Raw genomic sequence first — 23,427 nt, 5'->3', positions numbered from 1 at the left:
TTTTGATGGGATCTTTATATGGGACCAAGCCTCTCCACTGAGCATCACCATTTTATAAGCTTAAACCTAGAGTGTTATTGTAACTTTTTTAATAAACAAGAAATTCCAAGGCCTAAATGGAGAGGCAGCATTTATTTTATTTTATTTAAAAAAAAATTTTTTTTTCAACGTTTATTTATTTTTGGGACAGAGAGAGACAGAGCATGAACGGGGGAGGGGCAGAGAGAGAGGGAGACACAGAATCGGAAACAGGCTCCAGGCTCTGAGCCATCAGCCCAGAGCCCGACGCGGGGCTCAAACTCACGGACCGCGAGATCGTGACCTGGCTGAAGTCGGACGCTTAACCGACTGCGCCACCCAGGCGCCCCGAGAGGCAGCATTTAAAAATTATGTAACTAATGAATGGATCAAGAAGATGTGGTACATATATACAATGGAATATTACTCAGTCCTAAAAAAGAATGAAATCTTGCCATTTGCAATGATTTGGATGGAGCTAGAGATTATTATGCTAAGTGAAATAAGTCAGAGAAAGACAAATACCATATGATTTCACTCATATATGGAATTTAAGAAACAAAACAAATGAACATGGGGGTGGGGAAAGTGAGGCAACCCAGACTCTTAACTATAGAGAACAAACTGATGGTTACGAGAGGGGAGGTGAGTGGGAGAATGGATTAAATAGACAATGGGTATTAAGGAGTGCACTTGCAATGAGCACCCAGTGGTGTATGTAGTGATGAATCACTAAATTCTACGTCTGAAACTAATATTACACTGTATGTTAAATAACTAGAATTTAAATAAAAAATTGGAAAAAGAAATTAAAATTATAGGAAAAGACAAATAGGAAAAACTATCAAAACAGACCACTACTTTGAGGCTGAAGAGAGTGATAATAAAAAAGGAAGTTGAATTCATAAAAATATTATTGTTATTAAATACCTGTTGCAATAAACTAGAAATGATGTAATTATAATAAAAAGCTGGCCCAATGACATTGAAAAGGCATGGTTGGGAAATTATAATAAGTGTCTATACAACTGTCCACAGGAAGGCATAATCCAGATGAAATACTGTAGTCCCAAGAAGAATGTGCATTGTAGAAGAATGGCTCAACAGGATTTATTTTTCTAAGAAGTTTATTCATTTATGTTTGAGAGAGAGAGGGAGAGACAGAATCCCAAACAGGCTCCATGCCTTCAGTGCAGAGCCTGATGCAGGACTCCATCTCATGAACCATGAGATCCTGACCTGAACCCTAATCAAGAGTCAGACTCAACCAACTGAGCCACCCAGGCACCCCAAGATTTTTACAAGTTATACTTGTTCTTGATTTCCAGAACCATGCTTAGCATATTTAATTTGGTCTCCAAAGATCTACCAGTATGAAGAAAAGGTATTTTGGTTAGTAGATAAAATACTATAATTATCAGAAAGATATATTTCTTCTGTGTATTAATAAAATGTCATTTGTCTCCTACCACCTGTACTGAAAAATTTACTAAAAAGGTCTTATCAAACCTGGGTAGCTGACAGGCCAGTCCCTGAACCAGATTGCACCAGACACACTAATTCATGAGGTCCTAGTAATAGTATAAGTATGTTGCTTACAAAGAAACTTGAAATACCATTTTTGTTATTCTGCAATTTTCCCCCGGAATCAGCACCTCAAAGAATGGAGTCATTAGTTCTAAATGGCAAGTAAAGGGATTCCTACATAACTTTGCATAACCCCAGAAATTAATTTCAATATACATTTGTGTTTTTAATGGACATTTAGAAACACCTAGCCTGCTTCAGCAATCCTACACAATGTTTACAGAGTTTAGTAATTGATGGGGAGACATAGAGTCTCAGGGGACTTGTACTTTAAACTACTGGAAAATCCAGTCCTAGAACTTCTTCTATCAAAAATGAAGGAGATAATCTCAGATATGATGCTACTTCTATTCCCTGACCAAGTAGGAGAAAAAAATGCTTTAAGATGGATGATGGCCAAGACCAAAGCCAGAGATTGGGGTCTGGGCAGAGGCCAAGGAGCCATTAAAGCTTTGTCTTCTTCGTCTCCAGGTTGATCACGTTTCCTTGGGTATGGAGAATCTGCTTATCTGCTGGCTTCTGTAAATCCTCTGGCTTTATAGGAACATAGTAGTAGCCCATGATGGAGAAGATCAGGCAGACCACCAGCAGGAGACAAGAAAACAAAATGAATTCTGCCCACTGCAGGAAGAAATAAATATAGAGACGAATGTGGAGAAACTTGAAATTAAACAGATCTTTGTAGGATGAGCAGATTGATTCAGGATCACCAGTGTAGGCAGAGGTTTGCTAAAAGAAGAATGGGTTCACTGGCGTCTCCTCAGATGGGCCTATGATGGCCATTATTGCCACTCTTATATGTCTATTTTCCTGGCCATGTCTGTTTATATCTAGCCCATCTCATGCCACAGCACTGAGTAGGAAATGTGAGGGGCAAAGGGATAGGGGAACAGGGAGAAAAGGAAATTGGAGGGGAAATCATGGGTAGACAAGTTCCTACTTCCATCAGATCCATACCTGTACCAGGCCACTGAACTGTGCCACAACAAGCACGATGATATTCCCAACTGCAACTGTCAACAACCAGGCTGCCTGGAGTACAGATTTCATGCTAGAGGGAGCCTAAAGAGGACACAGGTTTGTGAGTAAACAAACGCCCTACACCATCCATATGACCCCATGCATCCAGAAAACTTCTCCCACAAAAGTTTCCAAATTTGAACTCCTGCTCCACCCCCCAAATTCAGCTGTGGTGTTTGATTCAGGGCATGGAAATAATGTTAACAGTAAAAATAAGATGGAGCTCTTAATTGAATATTTTAATTCATTATACCATATAATCTTCATTATACCCTAAGAGATAAATTCTACCAGTATTCTTATTTTATACATAAAGAAAAATAGCATCAGAGATCATTAACTTGCTCAAGTTTTTGCAATAGGTTGTACAGTCAGAATTTGAACATGGCCAGTTTGACTTCACAGTCCTTATTCTTTAAAAAAATTTTTTTGTGATCTATTTTTATTTTTGAGAGACAGAGAGACAGATCCCGAGTGGGGAGGTGCAGAGAGAGAGAGGGAGGCACAGAATCTGAAACAGGCTCCAGGCTCTGAGCTGTCAGCACAGAGCCCAACACAGGGCTCCAACTCATGAACTGCAAGATCATGACCTGAGCAGAAGTTGGACACTCAACCTACTGAGCCACCAGGCGCTCCCACAGTCCTCATTCCTAAACTACCCTTTCCTAGATCCCAAACAGCATCACCTACTATGCTGCCCTGCCATGATCCTGGGAGTCAAGACGACTCTCTGTTCAGGGTCATATGTAAGGAATCTAAGGCTGAAAAATAGAGAGGTCTTGACCAGGATCACATACCTATTTAAGGCAGTGCTAGGATTAAACCTCATCCTTCTCTGAGAAATATATATATATACCTCCACTTTTCACTTGGAGAAACTTACCTGAGAATAAGAAAACTCAAGTCCTGTGACAGAGAACATGACCTCCCCAGCTGTAACCAGGGCATATTGTGGTAGCTGCCATGCAATGGACAGTTTGTTGGCTGGAGTGTCTTTCATCTTCCAGGCCTGAGGATCCTGATTGGTGTTCTTAGTGAGAAAGAAGAAATAGGCTTATCAGCAGTCACAAGTGAATATTTCTAACCTACAGCATTATGTGATCTTATATCCATCCCCTTTTTGTATTTTCATCCTTCAAGAAACTGAACAAATTCTATACAATTTCAGTTTTTGAAATTCCTTTTGGTAACACTGCACTCACTTACCAGGCTTCAGTCAATCAGACACCATTATTGACAAAGTCCTTAAAATGGCAGAATATTTTGATACTGTAGTTTGGATTTCCATCATTTTGAACTATAGGTATTTTGATCCTGGCTAACATTTTATTTTATTTAAAAAAAATTTTTTTTAATGTTTATTTATTTTTGAGAGGGGCGGGGGGCAGGGGCAGAGAGAGGGAGACACAGAACCTGAAACAGACTCCAGGCTCTGATCTGTCAGCACAGAGCCCTACACAGGGCTCCAACTCATGAACAGCAAGATCAGGACCTGAGCCAAAGTCAGATGCTTAACCAACTGAGCCACCCAGGTGCCCCCTGACCAATATTTTAAATATAAAATGGCATTTAAATTATACAAACACAATGAATTTTCAGCATGTTCTTGAGAAAGCTTACTTCCTTGTCCAGTTTTCTATGTAAGCATAATTAAACTGGTTTTGGACATTTTCCATTAAAATTTTTATTTTACTAAAATTACTTTTATCAAAATTAATTATTTTCTTGGTATACCTTACATTAAACATTTTGTTGATCAAAATGTTGGATCAAAATGTTGAAAAATCTATATCAAATAGTGCCTGCTATTTTTAATTATAGTTACTGGCCATTATTTTTTAACTCAAATCTCACACATTCGAATTATGTGAAAAAAGAGATAATTTTTCTGTAGAATTTTGGCCAAAAATATTTTTTTAGGGTCTTTTATTGTTGTTGTTATTAATGTTACCAAATATATGTGATTCTATTATCTTCATTTCTTTGTCTGTAGGTTTTTAGTTATGGTTGGTTTTATTTTATATAGGCTATGTCTACTAATATTTGTTATAAACAGAATAAAAACTCTAAAATTACATGTATTTCTTGAAGTGAAACCATTATTAGGTAGTAGGTATAATATCTAAAGTATAATGCGATTAAAATAGCAATTAAAACATCAAGATCAAAAGTCCTTGAAATCAAAAGTGTCTGACATCCAAATGTCCTTCATTTTCTGAGTCAAAGGGCCATTAGGTTCAAAATAGGTAAATTTTGCTTCAATTGATATTATGAACAATACATAGACATATGTTCGGGTTTTCTTAGGCTAATAGAAGACCGTGACTTAAGCTTCTAAATCAAGGTCTCATACTCAAATACCCACAGGCAAACAATTAAGAAAACAAAGCAGGCTAAATGGGAATGATGGGGGCTGTGGTAAAGTGGATAGCACAGGCCTCATCTAAAGGGCATAGCCATTACAGCACCAGCTAATTGACATGGTAATACTTGTAATTAAATCTTCTGTTATTGTTTTTAAGAAACTTAAGAGAGGAGAGGAGGAGTTAAGATGGCAGAGTAATAAGGGAACCCTGGTCTTGTCCCTTGAACACAGCTAGATCAATATCAAACCATTTTGAACAGCTAGGAAATCAATCTGAGGATTAACAGAACAATCTACATAATTTGAGGGAGAGAGTGTGGCAGGTATATGGTGCAGTGAGGTGAAATGGGGGAGAGATGAGCCGTGGTGCTGCAGAGGGGGAGGAAAGCATTTTCACCGAGAGGAGAAAGAGAGGGAGAGAGAGCAGCACATTGGGTTTGTGCAAAAAAGCACTCCTCCCTCTGAAAGCAGAGAGAAAGAGTAAAAACATGCACAGGGGACTGCACAAAAAAACTTAGCACGGGGAAAAGAAAAAGAGAAGGTTTCACTACCACCAGGTTTTTATAAACAGTGGAGCACAGAGTCTGAAGTTTCAGAGGTTAGCCCCTCCCTAGTGGTTCTCTGGTGAGAAAGCAGGCCAGAACCCTGGGAATGGGCAGCATGGTCTGAGGATCCCCTGGGTTGCACAGGGAGAATGGGTTCCCCAGCTTGGAGTGCATTTAGTAGAGGTGATACAGTCTCCCCATGGGCAAGAGACCCAGTGGGCACCATCAAACTGCCACATTCACCCATATAAAAACAGACACTGCCTGAGGGTAGCAAACACTGGAGCGGGATATGTGTTGCAATTTACCACAAACTCTGAGCTGCTACTGCTGCATAATGGTACAACCATTTCCTGGGACAAGTGGGCCACAGTGCAGCAAGACCCTTTTCTCTGGAACTGTGGAGGTCTCTGAAGTGTGGGGTTTTGAAACACAGCCATTCCTGAAATAAAAATCTGGAGGGAGGCACTCCCTAGTAGGCTGACACCTGGGAGACAGGGGGAAGGCAGGGAGCTGACCGATGCCTGGGAGACAAAAGGGGCAACTACACATCTGTGAAGGTACAAACTTCACACTCTGGAGACTAGGGAGTGGGGTGAAGGCATTTCCACCATTAGCCCACAAACACTAATCAACTCCAGTGAGCTAAACAATGCCACCAAGTGGAGAATGGAGCTGTTACACCAAGCCTCCCTCCTACCATCAACACCCCCCCACCTCCACTGTGCCCTGGAGGCCCCTCCTGCAGAAGACCAGCACAGATCCCTTCCCTGAGCTTAGTCTACTGATCACAGACTGCTGCAAAGTTTCAGTTATAGGGGAAACTGGATCTAGCTTCATTTTTGTTTGTTTGTTCATTTGTTGTTCCTTCTGTTTTTGTTTTGTTGTTGATGTTGTTGTTTTTCTTTTCTTTTGTTTCTTGTATACAGAAAAAGCACAATTATTTTATTTTATTCTTTTTATTTTTTAAATTTTAAATTAAATTTTTTTCTCTCCTCTTTTCTCTTTTCTTTTTTTTTTCTATCAAGCCTCTCTTAACAAACAGACAAAAACACACCTAGGATCTGGCTCCCTTTATTTTTCATTTTTATTTCATTCTATTATTGTTGTTTTTTCTTCCTCCAAAATGACAAGATAGAGGAATTCACCTCAAAAGAAAGAACAGGAAGAAATGATGACCAGGTATTTGGTCAGTGAAGATGTAAGTAAGATCTCTGAACTAGAATTTGTAACAATGATTATGGGATGCCTGGGTGTCTCAGTCAGTTGAGCCTTGGACTTCGGCTCAGGTCATGATCTCATGGTTGGTGGGTTTGAGCCCCACATTGGGCTTTGTGCTGACAGTGGGGAGCCTACTTCAGATTCTGTCTCCCTCTCTGCCCCTCCCCCCTCTCAAAAATAAATAGGCATTTAAAAAATCTTTTAAAATAAATAAAACAATTATTATAAGGATACTAGCAGGGCTTGAAAAAAAGCATAGACGACACCACAGAATCATTTATGCAGAGATAAAAGAACTAAAATCTAGTCAGGCTGAAATTAAAAATGCTATAACGAAGATGTAAACCCAAATGGAGGCCACAAAAACGAGGATGGATGAGGCAGAATAACAAATTAGTGACATAGAAGATAAAATTATGGAAAATAATGAAGCTGAAAAGAAGAGAGAAACAAAGGTTAGAGATCACAAAGGCAGACTTAGGGAACTCAGCAATTTGTTAAAACATAATAACATTTATATCACAGGAGTCCCAGAAGATGAAGAGAGAGAAAAGGGGGCAGAAGGATTATGTGAACAAATTATAGCTGAAAACTTCCCTGTGTCTGGGGAAAGACACAAACATCAAAATCCAAGAAGCACAGAAAACTCCCATTAAATCCAACAAAATCTGGCTATGGCCAAGACATATCATAGTCAAATTCACAGTATACACAGACAAGGAAAGAATCCTGAAAGCAGCCGGGGGGAGGGGGGAGGGGGGGAGTCCTTAACCTACCAGGGAAGACAGACCAGGTTTGCAGAATATCTGTCCACAGAAACTTGGCAGGTCAGAAAGGTGTGGCAAAATATATTCAACATACTGAATGTAAAAAATAAGCAGCCAAGAACACTCTATCCAGCAAGGCTGTTGGAGAGATAAAGAATTTCCCAAACAAAAACTAAAGGAGTTTGTGACCACTAAACCAGCCCAATAAGAAATTTGAAGTGGGACTCTGAGTGGAGGAAAAAAAAAAGACCAAAAGCAAGAAAGACTAGAAAGGACCTGAGAGCATCACCAGATACACCAACTCTACAGGTAACACAATGGCACTAAATTCATGAATTTCAATAATCACTCTGAATGTAAATGGATTAAGTGCTCCAATCAAAAGACATAGAGTAGCAGAATGGATAAAAAAAAAAAAAAAAAAAAAAAGATCTATCAATTTTCTGCCTACAAGAGACTCATTTTAGACCTAAAGATATCTACAGTTTAAAAGTGAGGCTATGGAGAACCATCTATCATGTGAATGGACATCAAAAGAAAGCCAGAGTAGCCATTCTTATATCTAGACAAACTAGATTTTAAGTTTTTTTAATGTTTATTTACTTTTGAGACAATGCGAGAGACAGAGTGCAAGCAACGGAAGGGCAGATAGAGGGAGACACGGAATCTGAAGCAGTCTCCAGGTTCTGAGCTGTCAGCCCAGAGCCTGACGTGGGGCTCGAACTCACGAACTGTGAGATCATGACCTGAGCCAAGGTCGACAGTTAACTGACTGAGCCACTCAGGTGCCCCAGACAAACTAGATTTTAAAACAAAGACTGAAATAAGAAATGAAGAAGGGCATTATATCATAATTGATACATAAATCAATTAATAACAAACATACATAAACTCATTGATAATAATACAATAATAGTAGGGGACTTTAACACCCCACTTACAACAATGGAGAGATCACCTAAGCTGAAAATGAACAAGGAGACAATGGCTTTGAATGACACACTGGACCAGATGGACTGAAATATATTCAGAACATTTCATCTTAAAGCAGCAGAATACACATTCTTTTCGAGTGCACAAGGAACATTCTTCAGAATAGATCACATACTGAATCACAAATCATCCCTCAACAAGTACAAAAAGATCGAGATCATACCATGAACATTTTCAGATCACAATGCTATGAAACTTGAAGTCAACCACAAGAAAAAAGAAAATGAAAATGAAAACATCACAGTCCAAAGCCTTTGGGATGCAGCAAAGGCAGTCTTAAGAGGGAAGTATATTGCAATTCAGGTCTATCTCAAGAAGCAAGAAAGGTCCCAAATGGACAATCTAACTTTACAGTTAAAGAAGCTAGAAAAGGAACAGCAAATAAAGCCTAAAGCCAGCAGAAGAAGGGAAACAATAAAGATTAGAGCAGAAATAAATGATATAGAACAAAATCCAGTAAAAAGATCGATGAAACTAAGAGCTGGTTCTTTGAAATAATTAACAAAATTGATAACCCCTTAGCCAGACTTAGCAAAAAGAAAAGAGAAAGGACCCAAATAGATAAAATCATGAATTAAAGAGGACAGATCATAACCAACACCTCAGAAATACAAACAATTATAAAAGAAAACCATGAAAAATTATATGCCGACAAACAGGACAATCTGGAGGAAATGGATAAATTCCTAGAAACTCACACACTACCAGATGCGTAACCAGCAAAGAAATTAAGTCAGTAATCAACAATTTCTGGCTTCCCAGGGGAATTCTACCAGATATTTAAAGACGAGTTAATACCCATTCTTCTCAGACTGTTCCAAAATATAGAAATGGAAGAAAAACTTCTAAACTCATTCTGCAAAGCTAGCATTACCATGATTCCAAAACCAGACAAAGACTCCACTAAAAAGGAGAATTACAGGCCAATATACCTGATGAACCCTGGATGCAAAAATTCTCAACAAGATACTAGCAAATTGAATTCAACAGTACATTAAAATAATTATTCACCATGATAAGTGGGATATGTTCCTGGGTTGCAGGACTGGTTCAATATCCACAAATCAACCAATGTGATACCCTACATTAATAAAAGAAAGTCTAAGAACCATATGATCCTGTCAATAGATGCAGAAAAAACATTTAACAAAACACAGCATCTTTCTTGATAAAAACCCTCAAGAAGGTGGGATATATGGAACATACCTCAACATCATAAAGGCCATATATGAAAGACCAACAGCTAGTAACATTCTCAATAGGGAAAAACAGAGAGCTTTTCTCCTACAGTCGGGTATGAGACAAGGATGTCCACTCTCACCATTACTATTTAACATAGTTGTAGAAGTCTTAGCCTCAGCAATCAGACAACAAAAAGAAATAAAAGGCATCAAAATTGGCAAGGAAAAAGTGCAACTTTCACTATTTGCAGATGACATGATATTCTTTGTAGAAAACCTGAAAGACTCCACTAAAAAATTGCTAGAATTAATTCATGAATTCAGCAAAGTTGCAGTATATAAAATCAATGTGCAGAAACCTGTTGCATTTCTATATACCAATAATAAAGCAGCAGAAAAAGAAATCAAGGAATCGATCTCATTTGCAATTGCATTAACAGAATGAGATACCTAGGAATAAACCTAACTAAAGAGGTAAAAGATGTATACTCTGAAAATTATAGAACACTTATGAAAGAAATTGAAGAGAACACAAAGAAATGGAAAAGCATTCCATACTCATGGATTGGAAGAACAAACATTATTAAAATATCCATACTACCCAAAGCAATCTACACATTTTTTATATTAAATATAATTTCTTGTCAAACTGGTTTCCATACAGCAATCTACACATTTAATGCAATCCCTATCAAAATACCACAAGCATTTTTCACAGAGCTAGATCAAATCTTAAAATTTGTATGGAACCACAAAAAACTCCAGATAGCCAAAGCAATCCTGTAAAAGAAAAACAAAACTGGAGGCATCATGATTCTGGATTTCAAGCTGTATTACAAAGCTGTAGGCATCAAGACAATATGGTACTGGCACAAAAACAGACACATAGATTAACGGAACAGAACAGAGAACCCAGAAATGGATCCACAACTATACTGCCAACTAATCTTTGACAAAGCAGTAAAGAATATCCAATGGCAAAACGTATTTTCAACAAATGGTGTTAGGAAAACTGGATGGCAACATGTAGAAGAATGAAACTAGGCCACTTTCTTACACCATACACAAAAGCAAATTCAAAATGGATGAAAGACCCAAATGTGTGACAGGAAACCATCAAAATCCTACAGGATAAAACAGGTAGCAAACTTCTTTGACTTCAGCTGAAGAAACTTCTTACTAGACATGTCGCTGAAGGCAAGGGAAACAAAAGCCAACAGGAACTATTGGGACTTCACGATAAAAATCTTCTGCACAGTGAAGGAAATGATCAACACAACTAAAAGGCATCCTACAGAATGGGAGAAGATATTTGAAAATGGCATAACTAATAAATGTTAGTACCAAAAATCTATAAATAACGTATCAAACTCAACACCCAAAAACCAAATAACTCAGTTAAGAAATGGGCAGAATACATGCATAGACACTTTTCCAAAAAAGACATCCAGATGGCTAACAGACACATGAAAAGATGCTTAACATCACTCATCATCAGGAAAACAACAAAAAAATAAACACAATGAAATACCACCTCGCACCTGTCAAAATGGCTGAAATTAACAATGCAAGATATAACAGGTATTGGTGAGGATGCAGAGAAAGGGGAACCCTCATGCACTGTTGGTGGGAATGCAAACTGGTGCAGACACTCCTGAGAATAGTATGGAGGTTCCTTATGAAAGTAAAAATAGAACTACCCTACAGTCTAGCAATTGCACTATTAGGTATTTACCCAAAGGATACAAAATACAGATTCAAAGGGGTACATGCACCCCAATGTTAATAGCAGCATTATCAACAATAGCCAAACTATGGAGAGAGCCCAACTGTCCATAAACTGATGAACAGATAAAGAAGATTTGGGGTGTGTGTGTGTGTGTGTGTGTGTATATATATGTATATATACTATATATATATAGTGGAATATTAGCCATCAAAAAGAATGAAATTTTGCCATTTACAATGATATGGATGGAGCCAGAATGTATTATGCTAAGCAAAATAAGTTAATCAGAGAAAGACAAATACCATATGATTTAACTCATGTGGAATTTAAGAAACAAGACAAACGAACATATGAAAGGAAGGGGAAAAGAGAAGAAAGGGAAACAAACCACAAGATACTCTTAATGATAGAGAATAAACTATGGGTTGATGGAGGGAGGTGGGTGGGAGATGGGTTGGATGGGTGATGGGTACTAAGGAGGGCACTTATTGTGATGAACACTGAATGTTTTACGTAAATGATGGGTCACTGGATTCTACTCCTGAAACCAATATTGCATTATATGTTAACTAACTAAAATTTTTTAAAAAGAGAGAGAAATGTTAAGAATCCAGCTTCTTACATGAAATCCACCGAATTTTAAGTATTGTCAACTAATAGTGATTATTATTACTTTTGTCAGTCCTGTGCAGGCCAAAGAAAATAGGACTATGGAAAAAACTGGGCCCCCAAGCTCCAATTTATGATGTTTACTTTAAATGCTTATTAGATCCTGGCATTCAGAAACAATATGTATGACTTCTATCCTGAGTAGCATGCAAAAAACCGAACAAACAAAAAGTAGAATAATAACAGGAATACAAGTGTTATGGGTTGAATTGCATCCCCTTAAAACTCATATGTTGAAGGCCTAACCCCAACTGAGTCCTGAGAATGTGACCTTACTTGGATATAGGTTTTTTGCAGATATAATTAGTCATGTGAAAATGGGGTCATTAGGGTGGGTTCTAATCCACTGTGGCTGGTATTCTCGTAAAAAAGAATGTTGGACACAGACAAGCCTTCTCTTGAAGTCAGAGATTGGGGTGATTCTTCTACATATCAAGGAATACCAAATGTTGCCAGAAAACCACTAGAAGCTAGAGGAGAAAGGGGTGCCTGGGTGGCTCAGTCAGTTGAGCATTCGGCTCAGGTCATGATCTCACAGTTTGTGAGTTTGAGCCCCACGTCGGGCTCTGTGCTGACAGCTCCTAGCCTGAAGCCTGCTTCGGATTCTGTGTCCCCCGCCCCCCCCTCACAAGCACAATGAGATATTATTCACATCTACTAGGATGGGTATAAAAAAGACAGAAAAAAAGTGTTGGTGAAGATGAGAAGGAATTTCAACCTTCACACACTATTGGTGGGAACGTAAAATGGAATTCATTTTGGAAAAGTTCCTAGTGGTGCCTCAGATGGTTAAAACTTAGAGTTACCATGTGACCCAGAAATTCCACTCATACATATATACTCAAGAGAAATGAAAATGTCCATGCATGGGGCGCCTGGGTGGCTCGGTCGGTTAAGCGTCCGACTTCGGCTCAGGTCATGATCTCACGTCCCTGAGTTCGAGCCCCGCGTCGGGCTCTGTGCTGACCGCTCAGAGCCTGGAGCCTGTTTCAGAATCTGTGTGTCCCTCTCTCTCTGCCCCTCCCTTGTTCATGCTCTGTCTCTCTCTGTCTCAAAAATAAATAAACATTAAAAAAAAAAAGAAAATGTCCATGCAAAAACTTGTACATGAATGTTCATAACAACATTATTTATAATAGTGAAAAGGTAGAAACAACCCAACTGTCCATTAACTGATGAATTGACAAATAAAATGTGTTACATCTATATAATGGAATATTAATTAATAGTAACAAGAAATGAAGCACCGATACATCCTACAACATGAATGAACCTTGGAAAATATGCCAAATGAAAGAATTCAGACACAAAAGTCCACCTATTATATCATTCTATATTTCTATTATATGCCTATTGCCTATGTTATCTCTTTTAATGTCCCTTATAGAGACCTTAATAGACTTTCTAAAGTCCCGAAAGAACCTATCACTTTACACTAGAAATAAGTATGTGACCCTGCACCAACATACAGTTTTCTTTGGATCCCAGGACAAATACAGATACAGATAATAAATATATAGATATAAATATAGATACAGATATATGGAAGGAGAGAGTAGGGTGGTCATGAGTTACTTACATTAGTAATAACAAACAGATAAGTTGCACCAAAGTCTAGTAGACCCATATTCAGTAAAAAGTCCTTATCTTCTGTTCTACAATGTACTGCAGCATATCTGGAACAGGACAATTTTAGTTAGAATAAACACCACATTTATTCTAGAAAATGCATTCCCATCTCCAGGGAAAGAGTGACCTCATCTCTCTATTCATGGTGAGTCAAGCAGCAAAGCTACCATTTCTCTTTGAAAAGAAGTCTCTAGGAGTGATTGATTTTAATGCCAGGTTTTTCTGACCCAGATCTGAGCTCTTCATTGTCTGTCAGGTAGTTTTTTTTTTAACCTTATGCCTGAATAAAGAAGGCACAAATCATCTTCTTTTGTGAGCTTCAGGCCCTCAGTCTTCTCATCCAAGCCTTATGTGTTTTTCTCATCCAAGTCTTAAGAATTAGTGAAACAGTATAAAACAGGAAACCTGAGTATACTCAAAATCAATCCCCACACCTATATGCAAAGAAAACATTTAAAAAACAATTGTTATATGTAGGGTGCCATTCCAGAAGACTCTGTTGTGCTATTTGGAACGCAACTGAATTTTATTTGTACAATGACATTGGGCCAGTGGAATAAAATGAAATTGCAAAAACGAAAAATAAAAATAAAAAACAATTGTTGATAAAAATAAAAGGTCCACAAGGGTAATGCTCTTACTCTCCACTTTGTACAGTTATGTAAGCAGACACACCATAGTCTTCACCAACACTGAGGAAGATATCTGTAGTCAGGGAGATGTTGACTTCTTTGTGTAATGTATTAATAAACCTAAGGGTAGAGACATTGTCACACATCAGACAAACCCTCCCAAACAGGGACACCTGTTTACCGCTATATTCCCAGTGCCTAGAACAGTTTTTGGCACACAATAGCAACCACCTAATCTTGACGGCCATAAGCATGTGCATCTCTCTATTTCATGCCTGATTCCTGCTACAGAGACCAGTGACCTCTTGGGTTCTCTATCTCTGTAACTTTCCCTGGATACCTGACATGATTTTTGCCTTATCTGGATTCAAAACCAAAGGTGTTACCTTTACTGCACCATAGGGCTTCTACAGGTTTACAAAAAACTATGCTTTAAAAACACAGTAACAATAAGGGATATTCAACCACCAACCATGAAGAAAGGATTACTTTCTCACTTCTAAATTTTTCTCTGGTGATCACAGAGAGGGAAGTACTCAGTTATTTTCCTGAGAGCAAGATAAGTAGATAAAATTCAACAAAAAGGGATGTACACATTAGAGCACCGGGGGCATATACAGATACAGGGTCATCTTTTAATACCACATGGGAAAGCAAACCTGTCTCTCATTGTCCTGGAAAATGCCTCTGATACCCATGCCCTTGATATTATAGGAGAGAGAATCCCTGTACAAGACAAATAGAATGTGAGGCTACTTTATCTGAAGCCCCACAGATCAGAAGAGGGACCAAGATTCAAAACAGAGTGGCCTGGGGTCTCCTTGACATCCAAACCTCACAGTTGTCATCCCATTGGCTGTTTTGTTTCCCTCATCCTTCACCTGTAATAGAGGAAAGTAAAAATCAGTTACTGGTGACAACAAGGAACTGATAGTCAGAAATCTGATCATCAGGCATATCTTTGGTAAGACATAAATGATCCAGTCAAAAAAAGATAACAGTTTGGAACCTAGATCATTCCTCAACTTACCATCATGCTGGAAATATTTTTTCCATCTTCTCGAAGGATCAGACTGTACCAGTTCTTCTCCTCCACAGAATGTTTAGTGTAGACGGACAGATTATGATATTTTAGGTAGAAGTGGAAATCCTGGCTTTTTGTCTTTAGGTGGAGTTGGGCATAGTGTGGCATCTTCTGTGGAATGAAGAAATTGTCATGCTCAACTTCTGATGCATTGTAGACATCACAGTCTCATAGCATCCCAGGGCAGGTGAGCTCATCAGATACTTTCAACTTTGCCCTTTAACCTAGCAATTCTGTTTTTAGGAATATGCTATATTAGAGTAATTGGAGGCATGCATAAAGATTTATGAGTAAGGATGTTCATTATAGGATTATGTATAATAAAAAAATCTTAAATACCTATAAGGATATACCTCAGTAAACTATGATATATCCATAAAATGGAATATCATGTGTCCATTAAAATCATGCTCTCGACAAAGAAGGATGATTATGATATGATTAATGTTAAGAAAAAAATCAAAGTTCAACACAGCATGTAGAGTTTGAGTACTTTTAAAAACGTATTTATTCATTTATACAAAAATGCTTAACTGATCATCTCTGGGTAGTGGAATTACAGGTGATTTTTATGTCTTTCTACATACTCTTCAGTTTTCAACAATAGATGTATATTATTTTTATTATTAAAAATAATATCTTAAAATAAATATTTCAGAATATTTACAGTAATATTAGTGAAAATATACAAGCCAAATCCTTCCAGAGGATGTGATATTAGGAAGCAGTTTGAAATAACAATACAAATGACAACCCACTGAGAGCTTACAATGTCCCTGACACTAAGTGCTTTAAATATAATATTTATCCTTACAAAAGCTTATGGCATAAAAATTATTGCCATTTTACAGATGATGAAACTGAGATTTAGAGATAAAGTATCTTGTTCAGGGTCTTATAGCTATGAAATGGCAGAACCAGGAATTGGACTGGGGCCAGTTTGACTCCACAAGTGTGTGCTTCTAACCACTATATTATGCTGTCACCTTGATGCATAATCTGAATGTGTTTCTTTTTTAAAAAAATTGTTTAGTGTTTATTTATTTTTGAGAGAGAGACAGACAGAGGTGAGCCAGGGAGGGGCAGGGAGACACAGAATCCAAAGCAGGCTCCAGGCTGTCAGCACAGAGCCCGACATGGGGATCGAACTCACCAACCAGAAGATCATAACCTGAACCTAAGTTCAGGATACTTAACCAACTGAGCCACCGAGGTGTCCCTGAATGTGTTTCTAATTAAGTCAAGTCCATATCTCACCTGAAAGGATCTGAGGGACTCTTCCAGCAGAGTATTGTTTTCATCTCCCAGTACTGTCACCTTCACCTCATCATCTGCCAGATTCAAGACTTGCAGGAAAATCTCTTGAGGACCGGGCTGCGGTGGGGTCATTCTCTTAGGGCATAGAATGCATGTCAGAATTACCAACAAATAACCCTTCAAATACAATGAGAACACATAGCTCTGTCCTATCTCTGACAGCCTAGTCCATCTAGTCAAGAGGACAGTTTTCTCCCTCTGAAGAGTATTTGGCTTAGAAAACTTTGAAGGCAGTTTGGAGGGGGAAGCACCGGCTCAGTGTAGCAAGCACTGATGCTACGTAACAAACTCCATGCTTTTTGACTCAGTTGTGGCCTCATACATCATTCCCCAATAATGGCTATTCCATCTGCCAAATATTCAAAAGCCTGTGTTCCCAAAGGGATGACTAGATACCTTGGATATTAGTGTTTGGGAATTCCTTGACAATATACTCTGAATCACTCAGGTGGGAGGTGGGCCTCATTTTACATTGCTGTTCTACCCTTGTATCTACTCGTTTACCACGGATAGTTATGATGCACCCTCTTTAGATCAGGTACTGTCTAGATCAGGTACTGACTGTGCTAGGTCCCAGGCAACCAGGATTGAACAAATCAGAAGAGTGAATACCATAGATATGGTCTTGCCCTCATGGAGCTTTAGATTTATTGAACTCACATTAATTTTTAACTCTACAGCTGCTGCAACTGCAAACGCCAGGCTTGCTAGGATCATACCAACAGCCATTTTCCTAAGTGATCTGCAGAGAAAAGGGAGAGACAATATATCTAAACTTTAAATATAAACCCTCTAAGCCTACCATTAAAGACCTTTCCTGATTTGGTCCCAGCTACTCCTCACACTGAAGAGTTGTCTGTTAATGCACCACATTTTCCCACATCAACTTTTGTTTATGATGGTCTTTCTATACATTATGTCATCATAACCAAAAATAATAGTAGTGCAGCCAGATATATTGAACATTTTGCTATATGCCAGGCACTATACATTTTTACCTCATTTTCTTCTTCTTTATAAGTCTTTCTTGACTGTCAGCAGGAAGGACTCTCCTTGCTCTATATTTCCCTGGCACTTTGTTTCCCTTCTTACTGCACTTAATATATATCACATTGTGTAATAATTATCCTTGCATGTGTTCTACCTCCCTTATTAAACAGTGAACTCCTTCAGGGCTGGATCTGTGCTGTTATATTTGCATGGCATTGGTGCTGAACTCAATAATATCTGCTCAATCAATGAGTAAATGAAAAAAGACCATTTGAATACATTTGAATATGATAATGTGGTCATCAAAAAGAAATTGCTATTAAATCAGGAATTAGAGGAGGCTTGAAAACCCTCTGGTCAAATTTACAAAGAATAACACTTCTTTTCTTTTTAAGTTTTTATTTATATTCCAGTTAGTTAACACACAGTGTAATATTAGTTTCATGTCTACAATATTCAACATTTCCATACAACACCCGGTGCTCCTATTTAGAATGGGGGGAAAGCAGTAATTAGGGACAACTCTATTCCCACTCTTACTAGGTACCCACTTTGTTTCATATAGACAATAGAAGATTTAAAGGGATTAGTTGTCATGATAGGCTTTAGACTTTGAAGAGGCAACATTCAAGAATAAAGCAACAAGTTGATTTAGGATTCTATTCTCACATACTTTTGACTTTCCATGAAGCTTAGATCTACCTCTTCAACATCACACAGTTCAGTCGGCAATAATGGCTTGGACTGTCTATAATAAGAATTAGTTAGCTCTAATTCCCATCCTCCAGTATCAATAGGCATTTAGTTTAACTTAGATACATAGAAGCAGAAAAATTATAAACCAAAACAAATCGTGACTAAGTAGAAAAGTACTGACATTGAACTTTTATCAAGCTGAGCAAATATTAAGTCAGTTTAAATTATAAAGGCATAGTGAGCACTTACGAGAAGTTAATTCCACATTTGGAAACCAGCCGATAAATGACAAGGTCAAACAATGGAATGAAGATAAGAACCAGAAGGGGATTTAGTACCTGTAACATCATGGTAAAAAGGATTAATTACACATATTCTTCTACCTCAAGTGTAAGTACGTACTCTCATTTGCTTGGGAAAAAAAACCCCCGAGCTTATACTTCTCTTGTGAGATCAAAATTCACTCTACTTGGAAGTGGGCAGGATGTGAAAGAGAAGTGTGGGGCAAAAGGAGAATATTTTCACCCCTATCCTTAATCCTCCTCAGCATACAAGGAAACAAACATCCAGTTATATTTGGTAATCCTGATATTACAGGTAGAAGTATAGATAAGGAAAGCCATAAATCCCCATGAGTATAGAGAAACCTCCTACCTGCATCTGGTCAGGCTGAAGCACAAAAACACCCTGAAAAATTATAATAAATTACACTTTGATGGTGGCTAAAGACAAGAATAGCTTGGATCAAAAATATTGCTAATTAGTAGGAGAGATACATAAGATAAAATTCACCAGGTCTTTAGTTCAGGGCCATGGTTGCACTTCTAAGGGTATTTGGGGAAACAGACTGGGAATGGCTTCAGGCAATGCTTGCTGAAGGCAGGTAGGCCTAAAGGAGAATTTTCTTTTCCGGTGTACTATGGTTTTCTTGAGAGAGAGTAGAGTCGGTGTGTTTTTGTTAATTTCAGTAACTGCAGTTGTAGGTAATAATGTGCAGAACACAATGTTATGGTTAGGATAATGACTTCCACTAACACACTGTGTTTCCAAAGTTGTTCTCCAGGGGTCAACGAAAGAACAACCATAGTAAATTCTGGACAACCAGAGAGAGGGAAAAGGTAAAATTATAGTTTGCAGGCTCCAAATAGACTGGTTAATAAAATCTTGGTATCATTCCACCCTGCCCTCTTCACAACTGAGATGGTAGAAAAACAATATAATAATCTAAGTAGAACAACTGAGAGCCTAGATGAGACTCTGAGTTTGCTAAAGAATGGAGATTGGAAAAACAAAATGTTTGCAACTTTCCCATTCCTTGTCCATGTACAAAGTACCACATTTCTAGGTCCTCTACACGAACCTGGGATGGGCTAAATGTGTAGTGGCACCAATCAAATCCGATGCTACTATGCCCCAGGAAGGCTTAGATGGGAGAAAACATTCTCTATCCCAAGTCTCTATCATTTCATTTACTCTCTTCTCAGTACTTCCTTGTATACATTTAAACCTTTCCATCTTTATATTCCTGATTTCTAAAGAGAAGATTCTGTGTTTTTATTTCTAGACTAGCTTTTTAAATTTTGCCTACTCAGTACCTTCATGTTAAAGGCACCTCTCTTATGATCTTAAGTCAGTTTTCAGGCAAAAACACAAAGAAATTAATTTTTCCCTAATATGGATTGTAAAGAAAATAATAGATTTCTCTGGAAAATCTTTTCTCACCAGATTCCCATTCATCCTTGTGGCTTGCAAGGTCCATCGTGAGCCCTAGGGGTGACAGATGCTATTATGAGAAATTCCTTTCCTGTGAGAGGAAAGGGGCTGGAATAAGGAGTTGTTTTCAAAAAAACCATTCTTACCTGCTGATCCAAAAGAGCCCAGAACATGGGAAGTGGGATATATAGGAATAGTACACTGGTCAGTGCCTTCACATCCATAATGAGCTGCTTCTGCAAGAAAGGGAAAGAAGGAACAGGCTGAATTTCTAGACTTGGTTTTTTGTTTAGAGTAGAAATGTCCCAGAACAGTAAGAGAAGAAGTCAAATGCAGTAAGAGGGAATCAGTTTGGACATTAAAAATCTCCATGGAGGCCTAAGATATTTCTGCACTTCCAACTTACTGGGTATTTCTCAGCTGCCCAGTCCAGCCAGTGCTGTCGCTTAGGAATGTCCCCAGAGCGGTTGTTGAAACGGTTGGAAATAGCAAACTAGGGCAGAGCATAAATATCAGAGCATAGATACCAGAGCATAGATATCAGAAGTGTGACAAAAAGAAAGCATCCCATGCCTTTTCTAATTCATTATCCCTTCCCTCAGATACACATACTTTAATTGACTTACTCCAACCCTTTGATTTCATCAGACATTGAATACAGAATATTTCAGATATAATTTTAAACTATTCCTGCATCCTATTGGCAACATATATTAAATATACACATTTCAGAAGATTTTTGTCAATTCACAAAAATGGTTAGATTATTTTTTTTTTACTTAATGGTTAAGTAGAGACACAGAGGAAGACTGATTAATCTCAGTTTGCCAAAAGGTACAGAAGTAGAACAGAGTCATTGGGAAAAATGTACACTCATGTTTGAAGGCCTATATGCTCAGCATAGCATCTCTCTCCAATTGATTGAAAAAGGCAGGTAAACAATTCACTCACCCAGATACACTTGACAACTTGACTCACTATGTTTCCTTCAGGAGGTGGTTTTCTGTATATTTTGCTTCCCATTGCAAACACAACTGCAGTTGATACACGAACAAGGTTCTTAGCTTCTCATTCAGCACATTCAGTATGTCAGTACTAAGGACAGGCTGCTGAAGTGTTAGGAGTGACTGGCAAAGCTTATAAAGGGAGGGGACTGCGTTAAACTTCTTGACTTTGGAATTACACAAATTATGGAATCCCAGAGAAGAATAAAATGGTGAATTGTTAAGAGAAGTAATCTGTTGAGACTTTCTTGTGCCACAGAAATCAAAGTCATTTCTGAATTCTTTTTCCTCCATCTCTACATCTGATATGTTACCAACTTTAATTGAGACTCTCTTCAACATATTTCCTATCTGCCCCTCTTTTGTATTACTACTGCTAGGACTCTTGTTTAGTACCTTAGAACCTCTACCCTGGATTATTAAAATGGCTACCAACTAGTTTTTCAATCCCTGGTCTCTTCCTTCTCTTATCTGATGCCAAATTAAAACCTTCTTTCTAGGACATACCTAAAAAGCCCAAACTCCTGGCATGAAAGCTCTTCCCAAATTCATTATTATCCTAATGGCTATTATTATCACTATCCATCTATCGAAGGTTTACTATTATATGTAAAGTGTTAAGCATTTTATATACATTAACAGATTTGACCTGAAAAACATGTACTACTCTCTCCATTTTATTGCAGAAATTGAAGATAAAAGAAATTAAGCAATTTGTACAGATTACATAGTTATAAAATGCCAGAAACTGTATTTTTGACCTGAGATTTGTCTGACTCAAAAATAATATATGCTATTAACGACCATAAAGCATCTCATTCACTCATTCTTACACTAGACACTTTGCTAGATAAAAAAAGACGTGGCCCCTGTGGAGCTCACCTCAATCTACTATTTCCTACTTAATGTTTCATTATTTCCCATTAGGTACTCTACACTCTAACCACTATTCATCATTCTTACAAAAATAATTCTGTGCTATTACTGTACTTGAGCTCATTCTCTTTTCCTTACCCCATATTCTTTAACCACATCTTCACAGCTAATTGTAAGTGAATTTTATTTTCTTATTTTTCTACATTCCAACTAACCAGCAATTAGATGATATTATTTTTATAATTATGCAATACTAAATATTATTTTTTTCAAGCTTATTAACTAAATTCAGCAGGAAGACTCTATCTTGGTACTGTCCCAGATGTATTTCCCTCCTTAATGGATTTCCCAGCTCCAGCAAGATGTCCCTCTAGAAGTTCTTCTACCAAAGGTGTCTTTGTCAGTGACCAGCAGCACTTTATAGTATCTTTATGCACCAGAATGACTGAGTCCCCTTACTTTTCCTTACCTTAACTTTCTAAATTCTCTTACTCTCAGTCAGATTGCCTTTATCACTTTTTCTTCATTCATCCTCTGTTTCCCCAAAGCTTGTCCAAATAGCATGCTTTACTTACCACAGGCTTCTTATTGTTGACAGAAAAAATGGCTAAGAGAAAGGATGCTAATCCTGGCAGACAAGTGGGCAGCAAAAGAGGTATCTAGACAAGAGGAAGATTTTGGAGGGGAAATAGACCACTCCTAAAACTAAGAATGATCCTAGAAAGAGGCTAGAAATATCAATAGTAGAGTGGACAGTGGACTGATAAAAGGAAGGCCAGGTAATTATCTGGGTAAGATCACACTTAAATTTCAAAGCCACTTAACTGAAGAAGAGGAGTAGGAACCTTAAGTTTCTCTACTAATTCTTTCTTGCAGTAGATGATGTTGCCTCCTACCTCATAAAGAAAACACAAGCCTTCAAATAGGAATTGTCTCAACTTCCTGACACAAAATCTATTAATTCCTATATCTACAGCTATCCTCTTCTCCCTCCAGTTAGTTGAAGGTGATGTTCCTCCTCTGTACAAAGGTAATTCTGCCATGTGTGCTTTCATACTGATTACACTGTCTTTTTCTCACATCTTCAACTTCTTTCTCTACTGGAGTCTTCTTAATGATATTCAAGCATGCCCAACATACTCTCTTGACTCCATGTCCCATTCAGCTATACATACCATTTCCCCTTTCTTACCTCTTATTCACTTCTCATTCTACTCTAATCTGTCTTGAATCCACCAATCTATCATAACTGATATCACCAAATTAGTGACCTTCTTGTTGCTATATTCAATGGGGATTTTTCTCCCTTATCTCACTTTCCCTCTTAGTAACATTTGTTACTCTGAACAATTCCCTTCTTGAAATCCTCTTAGAATCCAAGATAGAACCCC

The 23,427-nt window shown here is 37.9% G+C and overlaps 1 protein-coding gene across 3 annotated transcripts in view; it reads right to left on the bottom strand.

The window, feature by feature from the left end:
• Positions 1-1,457: 1,457 nt before the first annotated feature.
• The window catches only part of SLC15A2 (solute carrier family 15 member 2), a 34,673-nt gene continuing 12,703 nt past the window's right edge, over positions 1,458-23,427 (bottom strand). Inside the window, exons 8-22 of one of the 3 annotated variants that reach the window (XM_045502225.1) lie at positions 21,108-21,190; positions 20,563-20,649; positions 20,303-20,392; positions 20,166-20,210; positions 19,098-19,130; positions 18,693-18,781; positions 17,418-17,499; positions 16,698-16,832; positions 15,387-15,551; positions 15,191-15,237; positions 14,366-14,476; positions 13,675-13,771; positions 3,509-3,655; positions 2,563-2,667; positions 1,458-2,139 (exon numbers count right to left, since the gene is read on the bottom strand). In XM_045502225.1, the coding sequence (XP_045358181.1) occupies positions 2,050-2,139; positions 2,563-2,667; positions 3,509-3,655; positions 13,675-13,771; positions 14,366-14,476; positions 15,191-15,237; positions 15,387-15,551; positions 16,698-16,832; positions 17,418-17,499; positions 18,693-18,781; positions 19,098-19,130; positions 20,166-20,210; positions 20,303-20,392; positions 20,563-20,649; positions 21,108-21,190 (1,406 nt within the window). In that variant the 3' untranslated portion in view covers positions 1,458-2,049. Of the gene's footprint in view, positions 2,227-2,562; positions 2,668-3,508; positions 3,656-13,674; positions 13,772-14,365; positions 14,477-15,190; positions 15,238-15,386; positions 15,552-16,697; positions 16,833-17,417; positions 17,500-18,692; positions 18,782-19,097; positions 19,131-20,165; positions 20,211-20,302; positions 20,393-20,562; positions 20,650-21,107; positions 21,191-23,427 lie in introns of all 3 variants that reach the window. The other 2 variants (XM_045502224.1, XM_045502223.1) reach the window with 2 other exon arrangements.

This window comes from Leopardus geoffroyi, chromosome C2 (genome assembly GCF_018350155.1).
Source record: "Leopardus geoffroyi isolate Oge1 chromosome C2, O.geoffroyi_Oge1_pat1.0, whole genome shotgun sequence".
In the NCBI taxonomy this organism is placed as follows: domain Eukaryota; kingdom Metazoa; phylum Chordata; class Mammalia; order Carnivora; family Felidae; genus Leopardus; species Leopardus geoffroyi.
This window is presented reverse-complemented; position numbering and strand designations above follow the sequence as displayed.